General features: G+C 43.0%; 2 protein-coding genes and 1 pseudogene across 3 annotated transcripts in view; 1 reads left to right on the top strand and 2 right to left on the bottom strand.

The window, feature by feature from the left end:
• The window catches only part of LOC120543772 (complement C1q tumor necrosis factor-related protein 3-like), a 57552-nt gene extending 31288 nt beyond the window's left edge, over positions 1–26264 (top strand). The window contains exons 1-3 of one of the 2 annotated variants that reach the window (XM_039777007.1): positions 19656–19888; positions 20587–20721; positions 25777–26264. In XM_039777007.1, coding sequence (XP_039632941.1) covers positions 19819–19888; positions 20587–20721; positions 25777–26060 — 489 coding nt within the window. In that variant the 5' untranslated portion in view covers positions 19656–19818 and the 3' untranslated portion in view covers positions 26061–26264. Of the gene's footprint in view, positions 1–19655; positions 19889–20586; positions 20722–25776 lie in introns of those variants that run through there. The other variant, XR_005636393.1, reaches the window with a different exon arrangement.
• LOC120543767 lies at positions 9122–10816 on the bottom strand (annotated as a pseudogene).
• Positions 16192–17954, bottom strand: LOC120543765 (tripartite motif-containing protein 16-like). The gene has a single exon (XM_039776998.1). It carries the CDS (start codon positions 17928–17930, stop codon positions 16260–16262), a length of 1671 nt encoding a protein of 556 aa, XP_039632932.1. The 5' UTR covers positions 17931–17954; the 3' UTR covers positions 16192–16259.
• Positions 26265–27592: the final 1328 nt, after the last annotated feature.

Raw genomic sequence — 27592 nt, 5'->3', positions numbered from 1 at the left:
CTGCCTTAAATCCAAAAGAAGAAGAAGATCTTCACTGACAGCCAGTGCATCCAATCAGCAATGAGGAATCATCGTCCAATCCATACCTTCCTTTTCCGGTTTGGATCTCACAAAATGTAAATTTTTTCAGTTTTACAGATGCTTCTGTTGCCTCTGATGTCTGTTTCAGAGCATCAGAGAGCAGCGCAAGCATTTAAGTGGCACCATAATCCGTGTTACTATTCAGCCTGGTAGATACATATTGGAACTGGGTTTCAGTACCCAACCCAGAACACCTCTGCTCGGTTGGCTCTGATCCAAAAGCGACACGGAGGTCGCTTACAGGAGTTGAGGAGCTGCTGCATGGGTCTGGCCGAGGCAGTGTGGAGGTAGTGCTGGTGCCGGGGCTGGAGCCGCCACCAGATCCTTGGCAGAACCGGCTGATGGCTGTCGTTTGCTGGAGACCCTTCACAGTTGTTAGGGTGTTAAGATGTTGTAAGCAACTGGATTTTTGCCCTAAATTCAGTTTTTCAAGCCAAGTAAATCTAAACTTGCACTTCCACTTACCTAAAGAATAAAATCTGTTTTATGTCTGTGGTACAATCCGAAAGAGACTCGCACCAATAACACTAAAGCTGATTGGCTGCAATTTAAATTGCATTTTGGTCTTATTTGTAGTCGCAATACATCAAATTATATTCAGACTAGCGTAAGAAAGAACTACAACACCAAGGAATAAAATAAAAATCTAACTGCAGGAAGCTTTCAATGAGGAATTTAAGATTTTAAGAGGCCTTAAATTTTGATTTTTGAGTTTTTCTTGATTGCTTTGGTGCAGCAGTCAACTCAAACTCATTTTCAAAACAGTTAACACACAGGCTGAAACAGTGGCACTTATGGTCAAAATGACACATTTTGTTTGCAAAAGGCTCTAACCGTGCCAAAACATTTAAAATATCCAACAAAAGCAAATTTTGACTTCAAACAACACAACTTCCAAACAAGTGTATGAGCTCTTCCAATCAACCATTACACAGTGGACAACAAAATACAGCACTCAGTGCGAATCAGTGAACCATTGCTTTTCATTGCAGTCTATTACTAGATGTAGTTTTCATCCCAGTGACATTTGTTGTCAATTTGCCTTCTTTCAAAGAATTGGATCCAGAATCAGAAATGCTTTGATGCAAATTTTATTGATTCCAATTATTGTTATTTTTTAAACTGTGGCTGAAAACTGAAATACTGTAAATATTACACAAAATACATGTAAACCAAAATAAAATCTATTACAGTAAAGTATAACCATATATTACTGTAGAGTATGAGAAATAGCCACTATTGATACTCAGTCTCTTCTGTCTTGACGATGGGGCCGCATGGCCTAACCCTGCAGACTGATCTATGGGGCCAGATGGCCTAACCCTGCAGACTGATCTATGGGGCCACATGGCCTAACCCTGCAGACTGATCTATGGGGCCACATGGCCTAACCCTGCACACTGATTACTAATTGAAGATTTGTGTGGAGTGTCAAACAGGTGCTTCAGTGATTTCATACTGATGGAGGTAGTTTCTAATAGTTAGGAACAGATGGTTTCTGTTTGGTTACCATAACTAAAACAATGGAGTTTGGACTGCTTGAATGACATCCGTGTTAACTGTTCTGCAAAAGGGTGGGAAAATGTGTCAATCCAATGAGAAAGGGTTAACACATTTGCAAGAGGTGTCTTCTGCTCTGCTGAGACAGTGATGATGAAAACCGAGTGGATCGCAGTTTCTTTAAGCAGGTCAAAGCAATCAAGAAAAACTGTAAGACCCCGCTGACACCCTGTTTAAAAGTAGCCCAATCCCGCTGGAAAAACGCAAACCTGGTGATGACTCTTCAACTATTGTTTTGTTTGAAGTAGCGTGCGTGCGCCTGAGCAACCACATGCAGCCCCTGGCCAATAAGGTGGGTGGGAGGCTGCCGCTGGAGAACTTTACTACACATGAACAGCCAATTAAGCACAGGCATGTGGTTGTTGCTCTCGGCGTGTGTGTAGTAATTTTTTGACATTAATGCCGAGCCCTTGATCACACATTTTTAGTAAATATCGGCCGATAATGATCGGTGGTTGATCAATCAGGGCACCCCTTGTTCTTTCAAATGTTTTGTTAACTTTTCCTACTACAGCTTAGACAATGTACAACTGCAAACTCTGCTGTACTGATCTTATTTTACATCTATGTGCTGTATAGTCACTTGATATCCTCGCTACTAAACTTAAAACTCTCCTGCTCAGGCTAGCTTGCTCTCTCTGTAGTCACCGTCTCTTACTTACTCACGCCCCAGACTGGCGGGGGGTCCCTATTGGTTGTGGCTAGAAGGGATACAGCTACGGTGTTTAACTGAGAAAAAGTGAGCGACATGTGGCGACGACAGTTAATAGTTAACAAAACGACTCGTTAGCGTTGTTCTCTAAAGAGGCAGGTGCTGGGCACCAGGGCACGTTGTGTGTGTGTGGATCTGGTCCATCCAACCAGTGGACAAAAAATTCAACCTGCAGCAACACTTTAAAAGTAGCCCAATCCCATGGGAAAACCACAGACCTGGCAACCCTGGTGACGACTCTTCAACTATCGTTTTGTAGCAATTTTTCGGCGGCTAGAAGACATTAATGCCGAGTACTTGATCCCACGTTTTTAGTAAATATTTAGATAATGATCGGCGCTTGATTAATCGGGGCACCCCTTGTTCTTTCAAATGTTTTGTAATGTTGCTGACGTTATAAAGTAACTGAAGCTGACTTACTAAAATTTTGACTGGTCACTCTTAAAGGACACACAGCTGGGTTCAGGTTCAGGTCCCTTGAATGTCCTGTTAGAAAGAGAGGAAGACCACCAGAGAGAGAAATGTGTCAAATGTAATCCTTCTGTCCTCCTATAGGGCCAAAACTTTTATATGAGAATTAATCTCAACATTTATAAATAAACTAAATTAGGAGGAAGTAGAGCGGGGGTTAGGATATACAAGCAGTAACTCCCTTCTGTCATCATGGTAAAGATCTCTGGTTAATGATGGACGAGGTAACTAGAGTTGGGCCGGTCCGGTCCAGTGTACCAGCCTGAAACAGTTTGATTTTAACCTAACCGATTGTTTATTAGAGGTCTGACCAGATCTTGAGGGCCGATATTAAAACATGACAATATTTCTTGTTGAGGTTAAACGTTGTCTCGTTACGTACTGACAGTACTACTGAGGACCAATTCACATTAAATTAATAGGTGACAAACGTGTTCTCTGTGCCCTGGTGATTGACTGACAGGCTGGAGGTTGTAGGGCAAGGCAACTTTATTTCTATATCTCTCTCATCTTATTTTTCGACTTTGCTGACTACTCTTCCTCTGTAGTCTCTTCTGCAACTAAAAGCAAAACTACCACCTTCTGCTACTGGAGCTAAATGTTTATAAAGACTCTAGCACTAATGTTATCTTTTTAGTCCTCTAATGGAGCCAAGACTTCATCATGAGAATATTATATATTAGACTTTAGAAACAATGGATGCAGCATATGTGACGTCCACAGCATTACAAATCATAATATCAGTTAATATGACAGTAAAACTGTTTCCACAGCAGCCTGGCTGCTACTTTTAAACTAAGCTATCAGGTTTTAAACTTTCTAAAAAAATGTTAAAGGTTCCAGGGGAAATGTTAGTGTCCTGTTGTGTCTGACTTTATGATAAAATAAACTTAACTTCAGCTGTTGAATCCGCTAAATCAACAACATGTAGATTTATCTTCCAAACTTTCTCAGGAAATAAGAAATTACTTTACAGATTCTGAATATTAAAACAAAATCTAATCAGCTAGTAAATGATGATAGATTAAACTACCGAACAGTTTATAAAGTCACTAAATCAGTGTTTTATTCTTCTTCTAATCTTATATCTCTGTGTGAGCCTGGTGTTCAGACATCGTGCAGTTTACTGTCCCACCAGCAGATGGAGCCTCATGACTTCTGATGACGAGTAGAAGAAGGAAAAGAACTTCAATTTAAAACACTTATCTGTAACATTACATTATTATTTACTGCTGATCAATACTAAATTAATAATATAAGTTTAGGGACATAAAAAGTGGGGAAAGTACAAAGGGAAAATGTTACAGAAATCAATAAATACATTTAAAATAATTTTAAATAAATAAAATTAAAAATAAATTAGGAAAATAAATTTAAAAAGTGGTCAATTTCTGACATATTATATCAGTCAGTTAATTATTTTTTAAAGGTTTCCTTCTGAAATTAAAGGAAGTATTCAGACATGTTACTACAGTAAAAGTACTAATACCACAGTGTAAAGTTACAGCAGCTGGCTGAGCAGATAACTAAGGTGGAGAGAAAACTCTCTAGACTTTAAAAGCCCTGACTCACCTTTACAGAGAAGACCTCAGCAAAGAACTCTGCATTACAGACGGCACATTGAGGGCTGGGAGCCAAAGGGCTGTCACTGGGTTTAATCAGATTTGACATGAGAGCAAAAACAAACCAGTTTCTAACTGAACTCTGAAGTAGTTTTGTCAGGAGGAGGGAACAGAACCAAACAAACAAGGCAACAGCGCTGTGTCAGTGCAAACAGGCCTGTGGGACATCCATGAAAACTAAAGACCTGAATGAAAAAATTAATCATGGGATTACCATAAAGTAGGCGTGTCTGTGATTGGAGACTTGTGAGTACCCAGAGAAGCCGTTTTCAGTCAGATATCTGGAGGTTAGAGGTCAAGAGACCCCTTTGAAAATGGACATGCCAGGTTTTGCCTCAAAATCTAGACAAACTGTGGAGCTTTTTTGTATCACTTCCTGACAGGAATGGTATGATATAAGGTAAAGGTAAAGGTACTTTATTGTCACATACACATACATGTAGCGAAATTCATTCTCTGCATTTAACCCCTCCTGGGGGGGGACCAAAACAAAAACCCCAGGGACCCAACTCACATCAAGATCCAGTGATCAGTGAACTTAATCTAGTCACTGCCTGGAGAACCTAGTACATGTTTTTGATGGTATGGTTGATACCACTGGATTCCTTCAAGAGCCCGTTACAGCCTCTACTGCCAGGACCAGACTATCGACGAGGTCTTGCAGTCGGTGTAGAGCAACTGCAACTACATTTTGTTCATACAGTAGCAGTTAAATAAAATATTTAGTGTAAATCTCAACTTAAACAATGTAATCAAAACAAATACAAAATTAAAGCTTATTGCTACTGCCAGGGCATTCATGTTATCCTGTTTGTTATATATAAAATAAAACTGCCCACAACTTTTATCAGGGAGTAGCATGTTCAGTACCAAATGTCCCTGTTATAACCAGTCTATGTTCAGTACCAAATGTCCCTGTTATAACCAGTCTATGTCCAGTACCAAATTTCCCTGTTATAACCGGTCTATGTTCAGTACCAACTGTCCCTGTTATAACCGGTCTATGTCCAGTACCAAATGTCCCTGTTATAACCAGTCTATGTTCAGTACCAAATGTCCCTGTTATAACCGGTCTATGTTCAGTACCAACTGTCCCTGTTATAACCGGTCTATGTCCAGTACCAAATGTCCCTGTTATAACCGGTCTATGTCCAGTACCAAATGTCCCTGTTATAACCAGTCTATGTTCAGTACCAAATGTCCCTGTTATAACCGGTCTACGTTCAGTACCAAATGTCCCTGTTATAACCGGTCTATGTCCAGTACCAAATGTCCCTGTTATAACCAGTCTATGTTCAGTACCAAATGTCCCTGTTATAACCGGTCTATGTCCAGTACCAAATGTCCCTGTTATAACCGGTCTACGTTCAGTACCAAATGTCCCTGTTATAACCGGTCTATGTCCAGTACCAAATGTCCCTGTTATAACCGGTCTATGTCCAGTACCAAATGTCCTTGTTATAACCGGTCTATGTTCAGTACCAAATGTCCCTGTTATAACCGGTCTATGTTCAGTACCAAATATCCCTGTTATAACCGGTCCATGTTCAGTACCAAATGTCCCTGTTATAACCAGTCTATGTTCAGTACCAAATGTCCCTGTTATAACCAGTCTATGTCCAGTACCAAATGTCCCTGTTAGAGTGAGGTGAAGCACAAACGTTTCAGCATAATGTCTCTCCTCTGTTTTCATTACAGTCAGAGCATGTGAATGCAGCGTCCATTGTTCATCAATATAATGCACTGTAACTCAAAGGTAACTATGGTTACCCAGTGATGTCCAGTAGTCCCCAGTGAAAGGAACACGTTGTAAAGTTGTTGCGGTCCTTTCCTTTGCATACAACTCGTGTATTCTTCTTGTGATGGTGCGTCTTGAGGGAATCTCATACCTGCCGTCATTTGTTGAGATTCTCAGAATGTTTCTCAGACCGTTGTCCTCCACAACACTAATGGGCCTGCGGTCTGTAGTTATCCACTTCACTATGGGCCTGCAGTCTGTAGCTATCCACTTCACTATGGGCCTGCAGTCTGTAGCTATCCACTTCACTATGGGCCTGCAGTCTGTAGCTATCCACTTCACTATGGCATTTGTTAGCTTCTCTTGCCTTTGTTTATCTATACTTCTCCCACATGCTGCATCTAATGCGCCACTGTTTGTTTCGTTGAATGATTTGCTGGTATTAACGGTGTGAATTGCATTTAGGTGATATTTCAGACTGGAAGTACTCCGGTGATAAGAAAATTCAACTTTGCAGTGGTTAAAAATAACTTTGGTTCTGTTGACTGCACCGTCTGGAAGAACTTTATAAATTTCTTTTACAATCACAAAAGAGATAATAAAAACGGCATTAATGCGCGATAAAATAATTGTCGGCGTTAATGAATTATTGAGTTAACGCCATAATAACGCGTTACAGTTTTTTCCAACTGCTTACACACAAAATCTTTTCATGTCACACGATTTTTGAAACCTCTCACTCAAAGTGCAAAACTACACAGCAAATCTCCAAAACCATAAGCTATTTCTCAGCCTTTCACTCAGCTTTCAATAGCATAAAACACTTTTTTCAAAACATTACACACAATTCTCCACCTAAGACACAGAAATCTAACAGGAAGTGACTTGCTATCCATTTCTAAACACAACCAATCAAAATGCTACACTTATTTACCAGGGCACACACACACTTCTCACATTTGCAAACACATTATGTCAAAACTGAACACTAACCAATCATTGCTTTAGTATAGGCCTATACATAGTTCAAAGGCCAGATTACCTGTTTTGAACAATGGATGCCAACAATAGACAGAGAGCAAGAGGAGGAGGAGGGAGAGACAGGGGATAACAACGAGGAGGAGGAGGAGGAGGAGGAGGAGGAAGAAGAGTAAGAAGGAGAGCCATCTCTGATGAGATCAGGGAGAGAAGCCCATCTTGAGTATCTTTATAGTGGCGTCCATACTGCATGCAACTATCTAATGACTATTTCAGCATTACAAATCAATCAGATTTTGTTTTGCACAAAGTGCATACAATTCTGCCCCCCACCCCCACCGACAAGCACGGACAAACACTCACAACACACACACAACGCACACACACACACACACACACACACACACACACACACACACACACACACACACACACACACACACATATTCTTTATTCTAAAAATGATACCTTTGTTTTACATATGTTTATACTTTTGTTTTCTTGTTTCATGCTACTGTATACAACACTGAGCTACTCTTACAATAATAATGTGCCCAATAAATATTTTCTGTTTTACTGTAACATTACATTGTTTTTTACAGTGCACTTTTCAACCCCTCTCAGCAGATTACTTTCTCTCTAGAACATTGTAAATGTAGATATAAACCTATGAAAGACAAAAGAGCTTTAGATTTAGAACAACAGTGTGTACATGGTATATCCAAAAATTTACTATTATGAAAAAAGTGTTTGCCATTTGATGTAAATGCTTCATTTTGAGATGAGTTTATGGTATTTTGAATGCAGTGTTTCCTTTTGAAGGAGATGTGAGGCATTTAGCATTTTGTGTGAGCAGTTTTAGGAATTGTGTGTAGAGTTTTGAAAAAAGGAGACATAGTTTTGAAAACGTGTGTAAGCAGTTGGAAAAAACTGTAACTGGCCCAGCCCTATCCAAAACCCAAAAGATATTCAATGTAATATAAGATAACACAGGAAAGAGCCGTAGTTCTACATATTTGAGAGGCTGAAAACAGCATTTTCTGACCGTTTTTTAATGAAAAATTACTATTAACAATGAATCGATCACCAGTGATTTTACCTGGCAGAACACGGGAGTTGCTGCTCTACCGCTGCCTCCATTAGTTAGTTAGTTAGATAGTTTTGTCAGATGATAACTCTTAAAAACACATTAAGGCCCAGACACACCAACCAGACGGGCGACCGCTGGCAGTAAAGCCAGTCAGACTGATCAGTCTCCCCGAGTTGGTCCAAAAAGTTCCTCAGAACACACCGAAGAGACGAGACATAATACATCTCCATAACAGCAGGCAGCGCTAATCTGTATTGTCGCCCAAAAATGAAAACCAGCAGCTGATTGGATGAACTCGTTTAGAATACGATCTCATATTGTACTAAAATAGTTCACCGAAACGTGTTTCTGAAAACATTTTAAGAGAGAAATAGGCCGTGCAGTTGCTGAATCTGTCTTCATTTCAGATCAACAAAGGTCAGTTTAAAAGATTTTCATCAGATTTTGGGAGACTCTAGTCACCTCATCCTGCTCCCCATTTCCAGGTTAGGGCTTCAAAAAAAAATTAAAAAGCTACAAAAACATGTAAACACGTGAAAAACGTCAAACACTGACAAAAAAACCTGAAAAAATAGAATCTCACAAACAAAAAAAATACAGAATTGAACCCTTAAATTACTTCTGTCTATTTCAGTTTACACAGGTCAGCAGAGACTCCAGACCAACCATAAAAACCTTAGGTAAGGCCCAGACACACCGACACAGACAGTAAAGCGGCCGACCCCTCGGCAGTAAAGCCAGTCGGACTTATCAGTCTCCCCGAGTTGGTCCAAAAAGTTCCAAAACATCAAACATTGAGAAAAAAACACTGAAAACATAGAATTTCACAAACAAAAGAACACAGAATTTAACACTTAAATGACTTCTGTCTATTTCAGTTTACACAACTCAGCAGAGGATCCAAACCCATAAAATCTTAGTCCAGCATAGAGGGGCTGAGTGAATGTGGTCTGGACTCTGTGGAGGAGAGTCATGGTTTTAGAGACGCTGTAGAAGGACAGAATACCTGCACTGTGATCCAGGTACACTCCTACTCTGGAGGACACAGGACCTGAGACGGGAGTTTGGACTTTGTTGTAATAAAATGTATAACTGTTGTTGTTACAATCTAACATCCAAGATTTGTCATTTAGTCCAAATCCACATTCATCCGACCCCCCTGCTCTGCTGATATTCTTGTATGCAACTGCTACATAAACTCCTCCTCTCCTCTCCACCTCCCAGTAACAACGTCCAGTCAGACCCTCTCTACTCAGGACCTGATCCCAGTAAGTGAATCTGTCTGGGTGACTAGAATAAGACTTATGGATGTTGCTTTCCTGTTCCCCTCAGATAATACCAGCTTTGTGTATGCTGTGTTTGGATCCAGTGTGATTTCCCATGAATATTTTAAGAATCCAGCTTTGGTCTTGGGCTCTGGTTGTAGCAGTAAAACGTCCACTTCAGTCCCTGTCAGTGAGACGTTTGTCCACTTCTCTCTCAGGACGTCCTGTAGTTTATCTCTGACTTCTGACACGGCCGCTGTCATGTCCTCAAAGCAGCTCAGAGGATGGATATGAATGCTGGATGTTGATTGGCTGAGTGGTGACAGTGAGGGGTAGTTGTGTAGAAACTGGTTGTGATCCTCTGTGTGTGAGAGCTTCTTCAGCTCAGCGTCTTTCCTCTTCAGCTCAGTGATCTCCTGCTCCAGCTTCTCCTGAAGCTCTTTGACTCGACTCACTTCACTTCTCTGCTGGGATCTGACCTGCTGCTTCACATCAGAGCTTCTTTTCTCCAGGAGACGGATCAGCTCAGTGAAGATCTTCTCGCTGTCCTCCACTGCTTTATCAGCAGAGAGATTGATGGCCTCCGCCTGCTGTTGAAGCAGCTTCACATCTTTCTCTTTGTCCTGGATTCTCTGCTGGATGGTCTGTCGACTCCCCTCGAGCTCTCTCTGCCTCTCAGCTCTCTCTGCTGCAGCTGAGACTGTGTCGTGGCCTTTATGTTCCTCCATTAAACACAGATAACAGATAAGCTGCTGATCAGTACAGCAGAACATCTTCATCACCTCATCATGACGAGAGCAGACGTTCTCCTGGAGCTTCTTGGACGGCTCCACCAGCTTGTGTTTCTTTAATGGAGCTGATTCATAATGAGGCTGAAGGTGTTTCTCACAGAAAGAAGCCAGACATTGCAGACAGGACTTGTGTGCTTTGAGTTTTCTCCCGGTGCAGACATCACAGGCCACATCTTCATCTCCAGCATAGCAGTGATCAGCAGGTCTAGCTTGGAGTCCAGTCTTCTTCAGCTCCTCCACTAAATCTGCTAACAAGTTGTTTTTCAGCAGGACAGGCCTCGGTGTGAACGTCTTCCTGCACTGAGGACAGCTGTAGCTGTCCTTACAATCCTCTCCATCCCAGTGGCTTTTAATACAGTTCATGTAGTAGTTGTGTCCACAGGGAGTACTCACCGGATCCTTCAGTAGATCCAGACAGATTGAACAAGAAATAGTTTCCCGGTCCAGCTGAACTCCTTTCTGCGCCATTTCACCTCTCGCTCAGTGACGACGACTGTCTGAGTCTCACTTCCTGAGAAGTGAAACTAGTTTAAGCTCTGATCTAAAAACAGCATGTACAGTATTTGGGAGGAGTTATCAAGTTTAGCTTCATTCCTGGACAAGGAGCAGTTCGAGAGAGATACTGGGCGTGTTGCAATGCCCATACTACCATTAGTATCCATCCATCTTCGTCCGCTTATCCGGTGTCGGGTCGCGGCGGGAGCAGCTCCAGCAGGGGACCCCAAACTTCCCTTTCCCGAGCAACATTAACCAGCTCCGACTGGGGGATCCCGAGGCGTTCCCAGGCCAGGTTGGAGATATAATCCCTCCACCTAGTCCTTGGTCTTCCCCGAGGCCTCCTCCCAGCTGGACGTGCCTGGAACACCTCCCTAGGGAGGCGCCCAGGGGCATCCTTACCAGATGCCCGAACCACCTCAACTGGCTCCTTTCGCGACGCAGAGCAGCGGCTCTACTCCGAGCTCCTCACGGATGACTGAGCTTCTCACCCTATCTCTAAGGGAGACGCCAGCCACCCTCCTGAGGAAACCCATTTCGGCCGCTTGTACCCTGGATCTCGTTCTTTCGGTCATGATCCAGCCTTCATGACCATAGGTGAGGGTAGGAACGAAAACTGACCGGTAGATTGAGAGCTTTGCCTTCTGGCTCAGCTCTCTTTTCGTCACAACGGTGCGATAAATTGAATGTAATACCGCACCCGCTGCGCCAATCTCCTGCTCCATTGTCCCCTCACTCGCGAACAAAACCCCAAGGTACTTGAACTCCTTCACTTGGGGTAAGGACTCATTCCCTACCTGGAGAAGGCACTCCATCGGGTTTCCTGCTGAGAACCATGGCCTCAGATTTAGAGGTGCTGATCCTCATCCCAACGCCGCTTCACACTCGGCTGCGAACCGATCCAGTGAGTGCTGAAGGTCATAGGCCGATGATGCCATCAGGACCACATCATCTGCAAAGAGCAGCGATGAGATCCCCAGCCCACCGAACTGCAACCCCTCCCCACCCCGACTACGCCCGATATCCTGTCCATAAATATCACAAACAGGATTGGTGACAGAGCCGCCCCCCTGGCGGAGGCCAACCCTCACCTGAAATGAGTCCGACTTACTGCGAGAACCCGGACACAGCTCTCACTTTGGTCGTACAGAGATTGGATGGCCCTGAGAAGAGACCCCCTCACCCCATATTCCCGCGCAGCACCTCCCAACAGTATCTCCCGGGGGACCCGGTCATAAGCCTCTTCCAGATCCACAAAACACATGTAGACCGGTTGGGCATACTCCCAGGCTCCCTCCAGGATCCTTGCGAGAGTGAAGAGCTGGTCCGTTGTTCCACGACCAGGACGGAATCCACATTGTTCCTCTTCAACCTGAGGTTCGACTATCGACAGAATCCTCCTTTCCAGCACCTTGGAGTAGACTTTACCAGGGAGGCTGAGAAGTGTGATACCCCTGTAATTGGCACACACCCTCTGGTCCCCCTTTTTAAAAAGGGGGGAACCACCACCCCGGTCTGCCACTCCTTAGGTACTGTCCCAGACTTCCACGCAAGTTGAAGAGGCGTGTCAACCAGGCCCCCTCCACACCCAGAGCCTTGAGCATTTCTGGACGGGATCTCATCAATCCCAGGGGCTTTGCCACTGTGGGGTTGTTTGACTACATCAGTGACTTCCGCCCAGGGAAATTGGACAATGATCCCCATCATCCTCCAGCTCTGCCTCTAACATAGAGGGGCGATTAGTTGGATTCAGGAGTTCCTCAAAGTGCTCCTTCCCCCCCTATTACCTCCTCAGTTGAGGTCAACAGTGTCCCATCCTTACTGTACACAGCTTGGATGGTTCCCCGCCCCCTCCTGAGGTGGCAAACAGTTTTCCAGAAGCACTTTGGTGCCGACCGAAAGTCCTTCTCCATGTCTTCTCCAAACTTCTCCCACACCCGCTGCTTTGCCTCTTTCACGGCAGAGGCTGCAGCCCCTCGGGCCCCTTCCGGTACCCCCTGCACTGCCTCCGAGTCCTCCTGGGATAACATATCCCGGAAAGACTCCTTCTTCAGTCGGACGGCTTCCCTGACCACCGGTGTCCACCACGGTGTTCGTGGGTTACCCGCCTTGAGGCACCTAAGACCCTAAGACCACAGCTCCTCGCCGCAGCTTCAGCAATGGAAACTTTGAACATTGTCCACTCGGGTTCAATGCCCCCAGCCTCCACAGGGATGCACGAAAATAAGCCACGGAGGTGTGAGTTGAAAGTCTGTCGGACAGGGGCCTCCTCCAGACGTTCCCAATTTACCCGCACTACCCGTTTGGGCTTACCAGGTCTGTCCAGAGTCTTCCCCACCCCTGACCCAACTCACCACCAGATGGTGATCAGTTGACAGCTCCGCCCCTCTCTTCACACGAGTGTCCAAAACATACGGCCTCAGATCAGATGAAACGATTATAAAATCCATCATTGACCTTTGGCCTAGGGTGCTCTGGTACCAAGTACACTTATGAGCATCCCTATAGTAACATGGTGTTTGTTATAGACAATCCATGACTAGCACAGAAGTCCAACAACAAACAACCACTCTGGTTTAGATCAGGGAGGCCGTTCCTCCCAATCACGCCTCTCCATGTGTCTCCATCATTGCCCACGTGCGCGGAAGTCCCCCAGCAGAACAATGGAGTCCCCACTGGAGCCCCATGCAGGACTCCAGTCAAGGTCTCCAAGAAGGCCAATACTTCGAACTCTTGTTTGGTGCATATGCACAAACAACAGTCAGAGTTTTCCCCCACAACCTGCAGGCGAGGGAGGCGTACCCTCTCGTCCACCGGGGTAAACTCCAACATAGCGGCCAGCCGGGGGCTTGTGAGTATCCCCACACCCGCCCGGGCGCCACACCCTGGGCAACTCCGGAGAAGAAAAGAGTCCAACCCCTATCCAGGAGTATGGTTCCAGAACCGAGACTGTGCGTAGAGGTAAGCGCCACCAGATCTAACCGGTAGTGCTCCACCTCCCGCACCAGTTCCGGCTCCTTCCCCCACAGAGAGGTGACGTTCCACGTCCCCAGAGCCAGCGTCTGCCGCCCGGGTCTGGTCCGTCGAGGCCCCTGACCTTCACTGCCACCCATTTGGCAGTCTATATGCACCAATTGCATGCAGACTGTATGTGGTGGAAGTTTTTCTCGTTAGCAGCAGGAGTGCGTATTAAAAACACAAGATGAAACGAAATAAAGACTATTTGAGAATTAAACCAAAGTTTGGTCTTTGAGTATTTATTTACCATTGCAAATGTAGGAATACAGTTTCAGAAGTACCACGGCACATCTGAAAGAGTCTTCTATCTGAACCAAAGTTCAGCACATCTTTATACTACAAACTCTGTTAAAGCCACCCCTTTCAAGATATCTTTGCACAATCACAATTGCATGAATCACAATGCAACAACAAATACCACAAAAAACCTTGAAAAAAACAACGAATGAATTGAAAATTGTGAATATTAAAAAAGGCTACAAAAACCCACAACAAGTTGTCCAAAAAAACTCAGGAAAACACTACAAAAATGCCTATCATAATAATAATAATCCATCACCGCTTTGATTTCAGTCTGAGCTTTATTGTTCCTTAACAAAAACAATGGCAGAATCATTTTCTACTTCAGCAACTGACTGACTTGTTGACTGTGATCTGCAGCAGATTTGAAGTATCTGTAAATGCGTCATTATGGAAATAAACTGTTAAACACAGCAGCAGAAGAAGTTAAGGAGACCACGTTCCACTTCCAGGATGGCTCCGGTGCCACCGGAAATTCCACCAGATGTCACTAATTTCGGCCGGATGTCCGTGACCTTTCTTTTTCTTTGTGTTGTAATTTTAAACTCCGGTGGATTTATGAGGACTATGGTTAACTGTTCCTAAATCCGATCTTAAATTGTAACCTCTCCCCCCTCTATGTGGAAAAACATGTAACCACATGTAAATAATCAACTACACATTATCTGTTGCCTTATGTGTGTCAGAACTTCTAACTCTATTTATTGACTCAGTGCAGATAGGAAATGTTGGCTGTAAAAAGCAACAAGTGATAGAAAACTCTGCTCATTTCTCTGTGACGGAGCAGTTTGAGTGAGGAAAGTTGAAAGGACAGAGACTGACTGACTCTAAATATCAACACTGTACTTTGTGGTGTTTCAGGAGGAACAGTGCCTCAGTTATACTCTCATATCAGTTTAACATTTTCTCCCTCAGCTTTGTATGAAACCCTGGAATGAAGACAGAAAGAAAATACTTTGTTCATGTTAGTTTATTCATCACATAAAGCTTCAGTTTGTTCACAAATCACATCAGTAAAGTCTGTTCAAAGACTCTTGTTGAATGATTTCATGAACACATTCTCTTCATCCAAAAAGAACCAGAATCTCAGCTATGTAAAAGAGAAGAAAGAGTTATTGATTATGATTATGATAACAACATTTTGGTCCGCCAAACAAATACATGTAAATCTAGATTTCTTTACAAATGTCCACAAAGAGAACAAAGTGTGTAGAATAAAGGAGGTCTGGTGCTTTATCTCTTCAGAGACATGCAGTGGAAGAGAAAGTAAATACACTTTTAGTTTGATTTGATTTCGGTGTCACGCCAAACATTTGGCCCGTCCCACATGGGATTACAAGAAACCACTATTTAACAGACATCTTCCTGTCCCGCAGATACATAACATGGAGAAATACATGAATAACAAACAACAGCTAATATCTACAGATCATCTTGGTACTTGGGGTCAAAATTTGTCACTTTTCTCGGCCTTTTGTTGTTTTTTTCTCCAAGTTATTGTTTTTACGATGTTTTCGTCGATGTTTTTCGCTGCATTTCTGAAGCTTTTTCCAAAAAAATTTACACTGTTTTCAACGTTCTTTTGTCATTTTTTAAGTGCTATAAAATTTAATAAAACACCCAAATTCAATGAAAGTTGTGAACTGATCAGTTATTTTACTTGTGAAGAGTGTTGTATGGAACCATCCATGTTATTTTCTTTGACTATTTGGTTGAAAGAAACCCAAATTTCTGAAACGTTTTGAAAATGGGTTAAATTTGACCCGAAGACAACAGGAGGGTTAACATATCGTCCTGTTTCAACAATCAAAGGTAAAATAACAGATCTCAACTGAGCACACTGAGAGTTTCTGGGGCTCCCCAAATGTTTTTCTCAACAGACAAAAACATCTCATTACGTCTAAAACGTCAACACAAGCAAATAAAAAACGTCAAACTAATTTACAAAAACGTTTAGAAAAGCAAATAAATGTCGAAGAAAGTGACAAAACATATTGATGAAAGCAAAAAAAACCCATGTAAATACACAAAAAACGTCAAAAACATAGTGTGTCACAACAATCTGCTCTCAGCAACAAACATGAAGACTAAATAAGTCAAAGAGTTAAAACAGAAGTTAACCCTTAAATGACTTCTCTCTATTTCAGTTTACACAACTCAGCAGAGGCTCCAGACCAATAAAGCCTTAGTCCAGCATAGAGCGGCTGAGTGAATGTGGTCTGGACTCTGTGGAGGAGAGTCATGGTTTCAGAGACGCTGTAGAAGGACAGAATACCTGCACTGTGATCCAGGTACACTCCTACTCTGGAGGACTCAGGACCTGAGACGGGAGTTTGGACTTTGTTGTACCAAAATGTATAACTGTTGTTGTTACAATATAACGCCCAAGATTTGTCATTTAGTCCAAATCCACATTCATCCGACCCCCCTGCTCTCCTGATATGCTTGTATGTGACTGCTACATAAACTCCTCCTCTCTCTCTCATCTCCACCTCCCAGTAAAAACGTCCAGTCAGACCCTCTCTACTCAGGACCTGCAGATAATCAGTGAATCTGTCTGGGTGACTAGAATAAGATTGATGTTCACTCATGAATGTTGCTTTCCTGTTCCCCTCAGATAATAACAGCAGTGTGTTTACGGCGTTTGGATCCAGTGTGATTTCACATGAATATTTTAAGAATCCAGCTCTGGTCTTGGGCTCAGATTGTGGCAGTAAAATGTCCACTTCAGTCCCCGTCAGTGAGACGGTTGTCCACTTCTCTCTCAGAACGTCCTGTAGTTTATCTCTGACTTCTGACACGGCCGCTGTCATGTCCTCAAAGTAGTACAGAGGACGGATATGGATGCTGGATGTTGATTGGCTGAGTGGTGACAGTGAGGGGTAGTTGAGTAGAAACTGGTTGTGATCCTCTGTGTGTGAGAGCTTCTTCAGCTCAGCGTCTTTCCTCTTCAGCTCAGTGATCTCCTGCGCCAGCTTCTCCTGAAGCTCTTTGACTCGACTCAATCCTCTTTTCTGCCTGGATCTGACCTGCTGCTTCACACCAGAGATTCTTTTCTTCATGAGACGGATCAGCTCAGTGAAGATCTTCTCGCTGTCCTCCACTGCTTTATCAGCAGAGAGATTGATGGCCTCTGCCTGCTGTTGAAGCAGCTTCACATCTTTCTCTCTGTTCTGGATTCTCCACTGGATGTTTTGTCGACTCCCTTCGAGCTTTTTCTGCCTCTCAGTCCTTTCTGCTGCAGCTGAGACTGTGTCGTGGCCTTTATGTTTCTCCACAGAGCAGAGAGAACAGATAAGCTGCTGATCAGTGCGACAGAAAATCTTCATCACCTCATCATGACGAGAACAGACGTTCTCCTGGAGCTTCTTGGACGGCTCCACCAGCTTGTGTTTCTTTAATGGAGCGGATTCATAATGACGTTGAAGGTGTTGCTCACAGAAAGAAGCCAGACATTGCAGACAGGACTTGTGTGCTTTGAGTTTTCTCCCAGTGCAGACATCACAGGCCACATCTTCAGCTCCAGCATAGCAGTGATCAGCAGGAGCAGCTTGGAGTCCAGTCTTCTTCAGCTCCTCCACTAAATCTGCTAACAAGTTGTTTTTCAGCAGGACAGGCCTCGGTGTGAATGTCTTCCTGCACTGAGGACAGCTGTAGCTGTACTTACAATCCTCTCCATCCCAGTGGCTTTTAATACAGTCCATGCAGTAGTTGTGTCCACAGGGAGTAGTCACCGGATCCTTCAGTAGATCCAGACAGATGGAACAAGAGAAGGTTTCCCGGTACAGCTGAACTCCTTTCTGCGCCATTTCACCTCTCGCTCAGTGACAACGAGTCTGAGTCTCTCTTCCTGAGAAGTTAGACTAGTTTAATCTCTGATCTAAAAACAGCATGTACAGTGTTTGGGAGGAGGTATCAAGTTTAGCTTCATTCCTGGACGAGGAGCAGTTCGAGAGAGATACTGGGTGTGTTGCAATGCCCATACTACCATTAGTATGGCAGGAATGTTTTTGTAAGTACGAATTGTATGCAGACTGTACTGCAGGCAACAGTACATACTTTTATAAGAGCAGCTGCAGTTTGTACTAAAAGTAAAAATAAAAAGTATGTGATAAGGTACACCGCAACACTTGTTTACAACAGAGCTCATTTCTCATTTAAAAACTCTGCTGACTTCCGCTTTTAGGAGGTAAACTCTTCTTAGAATCAGAGGGTTTGGAGACGGATCTCCAGTTTACTAAATGACTGAGAAATGTCCTGTTATTAAGTTTATATTGTTTAAAGAAATCCAAACACAGAACATGGAAGACACATGAATGAATCACAGCTTTTTGTTAGAAAATAGCAAATTTGCAAAGTAACTACAATCTGTGAAATATATAGAATAGATTTAGCGCCAGCTTAACCATCATCAAAATGCTGCTGACATGTTAAATATAGTTCGGCCTAGGACAATAACACATCCTGAGAGGACTTCTTCTGAACGATGAGGACTCTAAGAGTGACTACAAGTCTCTTTGGTAACCTTACTGGGTTAAGATGACTTCTTTTATGGTGAATGAAAGGCTTGATCCCACCAAGTAGCTCATCCAATCAAATCGAAGCATTGACAGCAATGCTGCTGCCAGTTCTGCCGTTGTTTACTTTTTTCTTCTTCTAGTCCGTAGAAACAGCGTCAGTAGCCTTTCCTCATTAGCGCCACCTCTGTTCAGGAGAAGACTGCAACTAGTGTTATGGCGCTCCCATGACATGAAAAGCCAGTTGGACTGATCAGTCTCCCCGAGTTGGTCAAAAAAAGTTCCTCTGAACACAACGAAGAGATGAGTAATACATCTCCATAACAGCAGGCGGCGCTAATCTGTGTTGTCGCCCAAAAATGAAAACCGGCAGCTGATTGGACGAACGCGTCACGTGGGTCTGGTTCCTCTGGAAATTCAAAGCCGACTGTCATGGCGGCTCGTTAGAATACGATCTCATATTGTACTAAAATAGTTCACCGAAACGTGTTTCTGAAAAGATTTTAAGAGAGAAATAGGCCGTGCAGTTGCTGAATCTGTCTTCATTTCAGATCAAGAAAGAAAAGATTTTCCTCAGATTTTGAGAGACTCTAGTCACGCTCATCCCGCTCCCCGTTTCCTGGTTAGCGCTCCACCAATCAGATGGGTCCTTTGAGTCTGACTGTCTCGGGCTTTAAGGACTCCGGGAGACTGGCCCGGTGCTCCCAGTTGCACCGCCCATGGATCTGCAATGTAGCAGAGAAAAACACCTGCAAGAGACAGACACACAACAGGCCCTGCTCTAACAGACACAAAAACAAGGGGAAATAAAGTTAGAAAAATACAGAAGTTACCCTTTGAAAATGTATTTATATGAATACTTTTCTTCTGTACAGGGAAATAAGTGTAACATTAAAATAAACTGGTTCCCATATTTGTTCTTCATACTGACGTTTTCACCCTTCATCATGCAAAGTACTATTGATTTGTGTTCACACACACACCCTTTTGTTGTTGCTGTAGGCTTCTACATAAAGCTCACACAGGTTTACAGACGGCACAGTTCAACAGTAAGCTGCCAGTGCGAGAATGAAGATCTCTGTGAGTTTTACGCTGTGGCTGCTGCTCGGCGCCGCCTCCAAGTGAAAGTACCGATTATCAGCAGTCTTTTCCTCAAGACATCTACGCTGCGCTGAGAGAGATGACCGCCTCATTGGTTCAACTGAAGGCGGACGTGACGACATTGCAGAGAGAATTCCTGCAGACTCAAGGTACAGTAATGAAGCCATCTCTAGAAACCACTGTTGTTTTACACCGTGTCATAGCAGAAATACAGTATCTCACAAAAGTGAGTACACCCCTCACATTTTAGTGAATATTTCATTATATCTTTATGAATGCAACACGGATCAACACTGCTAATGTAAACTATTATGTAGTTGCAGCTTGTATATCAGTGTATGTGCGGTCCCCTCAAAATATACGCAAACCACAGCCATTAATGTCTAAACCGCTGGCAACAAAAGTGAGTACACTTCTTATGTTTAATTCCATATAGAGGCAGGCGATTTTTATTTTATGTTATTTCATGGATCCGGGATATATGCATCCTGATAAAGTTTCCTTAGCCTTAGCCATTAAATAGCCCCCACATCATCACATGCGCCACACAACAATTTTTTACTTCTGGTTCGGATGACGCGAACTGCTCGCACAATGTATAAAGTTGAATCTAAAAAAATATCCTGATTCAAAGTAACTCTAATTGATGATCTGATTTTTTTTTCTCTCTCTCTCTCTCTCTCTCTCTCTCTGTCGCTCTCTTTCTCTCTGTCTTTCTCTATCTCTCTCTCTGTCTCTCTATCTCTCTGTCTCTCTATCTCTGTCTCTCTCTCTTTGTCTCTCTCTCTTTGTCTCTCTCTTTCGCTCTCTCTCGGTCTCTCTCTCTCTGTCTGTCTCTCTCTGTCAGTCCGACAGGTTGCATTCTCAGCCTCTCTGTTGGATGGCGGCCAAGCAGCAAATGTAGGACCCTTTCCCTCGCCCCCTACCCTGGTCTTCCAAAACTTTATCACCAACATCGGAAATGCCTACAACTCAACCTCAGGTAGCGCTGATATTCTAACAATACATTTTAGGGATGCATTGATATCAACATTTTGGCAGAAAACCAATATTTAGCGATGCCGATATTTATCTTTATAAAAGTTTCTATGATGTGTACAGAAAAGCACGTGTAAACACTGTATTTGTAAAAGTAATGTATTTCTTTTTTGCAAAACATTTGAAAAAGCAAATAAATTACAGATTATTATTCTAAGTGTCTGACAACATTATGGAAAGTATCCCTACAGAGATAGACCTTTTAGTTAAAGAGTAAGATCCTTTTAGTTTAACATGAAACAGCCCCAAAATCACCATCACCAAACTCCACCAGACTGTAATGTAAATAATCAGGACTTTTAGCGTGTATAGAGCCAGCATATTTCCACCAGACTCCATGTAAATAATCAGGACTTTTAGCGTGTATAGAGCCAGCATATTTCCACCAGACTCCATGTAAATAATCAGGACTTTTAGCAAGGCAAGGCAAGGCAGCTTTATTTGTATAGCACATTTCAGCAACAGGGCAATTCAAAGTGCTTTACATAAAACATTAAAGAGCAGTTAAAAACAATTTAAAACAATTTAAAAACATTAATAAACAAATTAAAAACATTAAAAGACAAGAATAAAATTGATAGTGCAGTATAAGAATAAAAGTTACAGTGCAGTATAAGAAATTAAAGTTAATAGATTATTTAAAGAAAAGCAACATCAAAAAGATAGGTCTTTAGCTTAGATTTAAAAGAACGTGGACCTACAGTTTTCTGGGAGTTTGTTCCAAATATGTGGAGCATAAAAACTGAACGCTGCTTCCCCCTGTTTAGTTCTGACTCTGGGGACAACAAGTAGACCTGTCCCAGACGACCTGAGAGGTCTGGGTGGGTCATAATGTAGTAGCAGATCAGAAATATAATTTGGCCCTAAACCGTTTAGTGATTTATAAACCAGTAAAAGTATTTTGAAATCAATTCTTTGAGGCACTGGAAGCCAGTGTAGAGACTTCAGTACTGGAGTGATGTGATCCACTTTCTTGGTTTTAGTGAGGACTCGAGCAGCAGCGTTCTGAATCAGCTGCAGCCGTCTGATTGATTTTTTGGGGAGACCTGTAAAGACACCGTTACAGTAGTCAAGTCTACTGAAGATAAAAGCATGGACAAGTTTTTCCAGATCCTGCTGAGACATAAGTCCTTTAACCCTTGATATATTTTTAAGGTGATAATAGGCTGATTTTTTAATTATGTTAATGTGGCTTTTAAAATTCAGGTCTGAGTCCATGACTACACCAAGATTTCTGGCTTTGTCTGTTGTTTTTAACATTGTCGTTTGAAGCTGAGCGCTGACTTTCAATCGTTCCTCTTTCGCTCCAAAAACAACCACCTCCGTTTTTTCTTCATTTAATTTAAGAAAGTTCTGGCACATCCAATCATTAATCTGTTCAATGCACATATTTAATTGTTGTATTGGGCTATAGTTCCCTGGTGATAAGGTTATGTAAATTTGGGTGTCATCCGCATAACTATGGTAACTTATTTTGTTGTTTTCCATAATCTGAGCCAGTGGAAGCATGTAGATGTTGAACAGAAGAGGCCCCAGAACTGAGCCTTGGGGAACTCCGCACGTCATATTTGTATGCTCAGATGTATAATTACCTATAGACACAAAGTAGTCCCTATTCTTTAAATAGGATTCAAACCACTTTTAGCGTGTATAGAGCCAGCATATCTCCTCCAGACTCCATGTAAATAATCAGGACTTTTAGCATGTAAAGAGCCAGCATATCTCCACCAGACTCCATGTAAATAATCAGGACTTTTAGCATCGTAAAACACACTTCATTCAAAGTGGACAGAAACTAAATAAAATGAAAGCTGCGAGCACCGATGGACGGGCCCAAAGTCAAAGTTTGAAGTCCATCGAATGAAATCTCTAGGAGGAGTTTGTTAAAGTATAGCACCTTGACTTTTAGGCCTACTTCGTGTTGCCACTAGGGGGCGCTATGACTTTAAGTAAATATCAGCCTTTATTTGTCCTCAGGGTTGGACTCTTATGAATCCTGAAAAGTTTCGAGCCAGTTGGACAACGTACACTCGAGTTACACCCACTTCCTGTTTTGGCGGCGAAACGCACAAAATGGCCACCCCGCCACGGCCACGCCCTATGACGAAAAGTTTTTCTTTTAACAAATTTTCATCTTTAACGTCTTATGATGGCACAGACCGAGTTTGAAGTTGATCGGATGAAATCTCTAGGACGAGTTCGTTAAAGTTCGACCAAATTGCCAAATTACCAAATTTGGTGAGTTTTTGAATATGTTAAGCCCCTCAAAAAGCCAATTCATTTGACTGGAAAAAGAATAGAAAGAAAGAAAGAAAGAAAGAAAGAAGAAAGAAAGAAAGAAAGAAAGAAAGAAAGAAAGAATAATAATTCCTTCAGTTTCAATAGGGCCTTCGCCGCTGTCGGCACTCGGGCCTTCAGTCTCTCTCTATCTCGCTCCACCATATAACGCTACTGTGCTTTGTTCTAACGCTGGGCTCTCTCTCTTCACTCACTCTCTGGGCCCTATCTTGCACTCAGCGCAATTGCCTTTGTGCACCGACGCATGTATCATTCCTATTTGGCACCCGACTTTTCCCTCCACAGACGCACGTCGGTAAATTAGGGAATGTATTTGCGCTCCCGGGGGCGGTTCAGCGAAAAGAGGAGGCGTGTTCCGGCTCAAACATTCCCTGGTGCTATTTTGCAGTTTCAGAAAACCATTCCGCCACTGACCAGGAAAAACCTGGTCTAAAGTCAGTGGCGCTAGTCTAAAGTCAGTGGCGCTAGTCTAAAGTCAGTGGCGCTAGTCTAAGTGGCGCTAGTCTAAAGTCAGTGGCGCTAGTCTAAAATCAGTGGTGCTAGTCTAAAGTCAGTGGTGCTAGTCTAAAGTCAGTGGCGCTAGTCTAAAGTCAGTGGTGCTAGTCTAAAGTCAGTGGCGCTAGTCTAAAGTCAGTGGTGCTAGTCTAAAGTCAGTGGCGCTAGTCTAAAGTCAGTGGTGCTAGTCTAAAGTCAGTAGTGCGTTATTCAGATGCTATTTTAGGGGCGCATGCTTGGCCATAATGTAGCGTGTATACACTTTGCTTCTCTCATCTACACGAGCAGTTCCCATTTTTGCAAACCATACATAAATACAAGGAAAAATATTACTGAAAATGCGCTTCATGTGTTTGGATAGATCAGGAGGCACTTTACAGTACAGTCCTCAAAAAGTCGCAGCATTCTTTGTGGCTTGTTGTGTTTTACACAACATTTCCATGAATCATGGATGTGTTGATGACATAAATGAGGAAATATTAGAAGGAGACGTGATGTTGAACTACGGTGGGATTGGACACTCCGGCAGGATCTGGTCTGGGAGTGGCAATACGCGATGCGCTCCTGGTGAAGCGGGTAGACGGAAATGGATTGGGGGGAGGAGGAAGGGGCACAACAGGAGCAGTTGGTGCGTTTGGAGGCCCACGCTCCATGGCTGCAGCAATCCTCTCCAGACTTGAGGAGATGCGCCCAAGAGGCCGCAGCACCATCGCCACCCGGCCAAGATGGGCATTAATTACTTTGCCGCATCTCGGACAGCTCCCGCTGGCGTGTGCCAGGCAAATCCGCCATCATAATAGCAATCCGCCATAGAACAAGCGCGCCTGCTCTTAAAGGGAATGTGAGATGACGCTCTGATTGGTTATTTTCACGTTACGCCCAAACCACACCTAGCTACTTCAGACCAACCCATTTTAGATTTGCGTCGGGCACAGGAGTCATTTATCCCGCCGGTATCATAGCAACAGCGGCCGAGATCCGCCCACAAAGCTACTTGCGTTTCACGTTTGATACTTGCGTTTCTGATCGTTAAAATAGGGCTCTCTATCTCGCTCCACCATATAACGCTACCGTGCTTTTGGGCGGTTGTTGAGGCTCCTCCGCTGAGGATTTTAAAATGAATGCGCTGTCGATATCTTCTGTAACAGACGCGATGGTGGAATCTAGCTACACATCTCAATTCTCCAGCGGCAGCCACCTGTTGTAAACAAATTCAACCCAAGTGTTCTTTGGTGACGTGGTTGATTCTGTTACTGTTGATCATCTGTCCGACAATTTGATTGGTCCGAACAGATCCTGTTCGGTCAATAATTGCTCCTCAACGAAGCAAGTCCAGACCGAACTTCCCGACCTCGAATGTTGTAGGCAGGGTTAAGTTCGGCTGGCATCCAGGCTAGTGGAAATATGCTGGGTCTATACACGCTAAAAGTCCTGATTATTTACATGGAGTCTGGTGGAGATATGCTGGCTCTATACCCGCTAAAAGTCCTGACTATTTACATGGAGTCTGGTGGAGATATGCTGGCTCTATACACACTAAAAGTCCTGATTATTTACATGGAGTCTGGTGGAGATATGCTGGCTCCATACACGCTAAAAGTCCTGATTATTTACATGGAGTCTGGTGGAAATATGCTGGCTCTATACACACTAAAAGTCCTGATTATTTACATGGACTCTGGTGGAGATATGCTGGCTCTATACACGCTAAAAGTCCTGATTATTTACATGGAGTCTGGTGGAGATATGCTGGCTCTATACACGCTAAAAGTCCTGATTATTTACATGGAGTCTGGTGGAGATATGCTGGCTCTATACACACTAAAAGTCCTGATTATTTACATGGAGTCTGGTGGAGTTTGGTGATGGTGATTTCGGGGCTGTTCCATGTTAAACTAAAAGGATCTTACTCTTTAACTAAAAGCTCTATCTCTGTAGGGATCCTTTCTACAATGTTGTCAGACTCTTAGAATAATAATCTGAGTCTGTCAGCAGCAAGAACAGAACTTTTAGTGGACTCTAACTGCTGCTGAACATTAGTCCTGTAGGGTTACATTACAGCTCGGTTCTGGTTTAATACTGGACCAGTTTCAGAGATTAATGTTGATATATTGTGCATCTCCAATACATTTCACTTGTATGTTGAAGTTGCTGTTGAATTTTGTTTTTTTCTATTTGTAAAATGACAATAATGTACGTCCAACAGGTGTGTTCACTGCCCCGGTGAGAGGAGCGTACAACTTTGAGTGGACAGTCGGTGCATATGCAGACGGCAGCCACGCTTCAGCTGCCTGGTTGGTCAGGAACTCAGACCAAGTTTTCATTGCATACGAGTATCAGACGGCCGGTTTTATGAGTTCCTCTAAAGCCGTTACGCTGCTGCTGAAGGTGGGAGACACTGTGTCTGTGCATCTGGCGACTAACACATTGGCGTTTGACAACGAAAATCACCACAACACCTTCAGTGGGTTTCTGCTGTTCCCCATGTGAGACAGAAACAGCAGCTCTGTGATAGTCATGCAGGTTTTTGTTGTCTTAAACAAGTCTTCATAGCACTTCATAGATATTCTCTGATTTCATCTGCATCCAAATAATGAGAATTAATTAATTGATGAGTGATTAAAAGTGATTAATGTTTATGATTCTCTCTTGTTTCTGTCATTTTAATCAAATAAACACATATCATTGCAATTATATCTGTGAGCGTTTCTTTATTCTGTTTGTTTCAACTTTAACTTATTGAAAGTAGATAATCAAATTCAACATCACAGCAGTATGAAGAAACAACGAATGTAAAGCTGTTTTCACATATGAACTCTAGGGCTGGGACAATATGCTTTTGTCCCGGTTTGATTCTTTCACCATTCATGGGTGCCGATTGGACATGTTTTGCGGTTTTAATTTATTGCAAAAATCTTGGGACTTTTGAGCCCCAGACCAGCCCACCAGTCCTTGCACTCCCCATCAACACATGTACATACCAGCCCATAATACTGCCACTAAGCTGAGTGGTGAGTAAGATAGTATGATAATGTCTCACTGAGTCTAAAGGCTCTGACACACATACTCGACGGCCGACCGTCAGCAGAAAAGGCAGTCGGACTGATCAGTCTCCCCGAGGTCAAAAAAGTGCCTCAGAACTAGAGGTGTTGAAATTAATCAAATAATCGATGCATCGAATCGTGGACATGGACGATGCTGCATCGATAATCGACCGGCTCATAATCGTTTATTTCTATTTACAATTTAATGTATGCCTAACAACATTTCTGTTTACATATTCTGGTATGTTTTGCACATTCAGGAAGTGCCATGTGCTCAGTGCTGTATAGTTTTATGTATCCAGTTTATTTAGTATTAGAGCACTGCAGAATGTTTTGTTTTTGAAGCTTGAAAAGCTATGAATTAAATATCCTAGATGGCTTTAATAGTAAAGATGCATTTGACGCATCGTGATGCATCGAGATATCGAATCGAATCAAATTGAATTGCTGATTTTGATAATCGTAATCGAATCGGGAGATCAGTGAGATTCACACCTCTACTAAGAACACATCGAAGCGACTTGAGCGTACGTTCTGGGCGAGACGTAATACGTCTCCATAACAGCAGGTGGCGCTAATCTGTATTGTTGCCTAAAAAAAGTGAAAACCGGAAATGACGACCATCATGGTAGCTCGTTCAGAATACGATCTCATATTGTACTAAAATAGTTCACCGAAACGTGTTTCTGAAAACATTTTAAGAGAGAAATAGGCCGTGCAGTTGCTGAATCTGCCTTCATTTCAGATCAACAAAGGTCAGTTTAAAAGATTTTCATCAGATTTTAGAGGAATTAATTTGCTAGTCAAGGGCTAGAACTCCACCAATCGGATTCGTCGTTGAGTCCGACTGCCCACTGGCCGATTCAACAAGTCAAATCGGCCCAAATTAAAGCTAAAGGTTGAGGGTGGAGCAGCTGGCTGTCAATAAAGCTGCAGACACACCGACCAGACGGCCGACCGTCGGCAGAAAAGCCAGTC

Source organism: Perca fluviatilis, chromosome 16, assembly GCF_010015445.1.
Source record: "Perca fluviatilis chromosome 16, GENO_Pfluv_1.0, whole genome shotgun sequence".
Lineage (NCBI taxonomy): Eukaryota > Metazoa > Chordata > Actinopteri > Perciformes > Percidae > Perca > Perca fluviatilis.
Note: the sequence above shows the minus strand (reverse complement) of the source record. Positions and strands in the feature narration are given on the sequence as shown.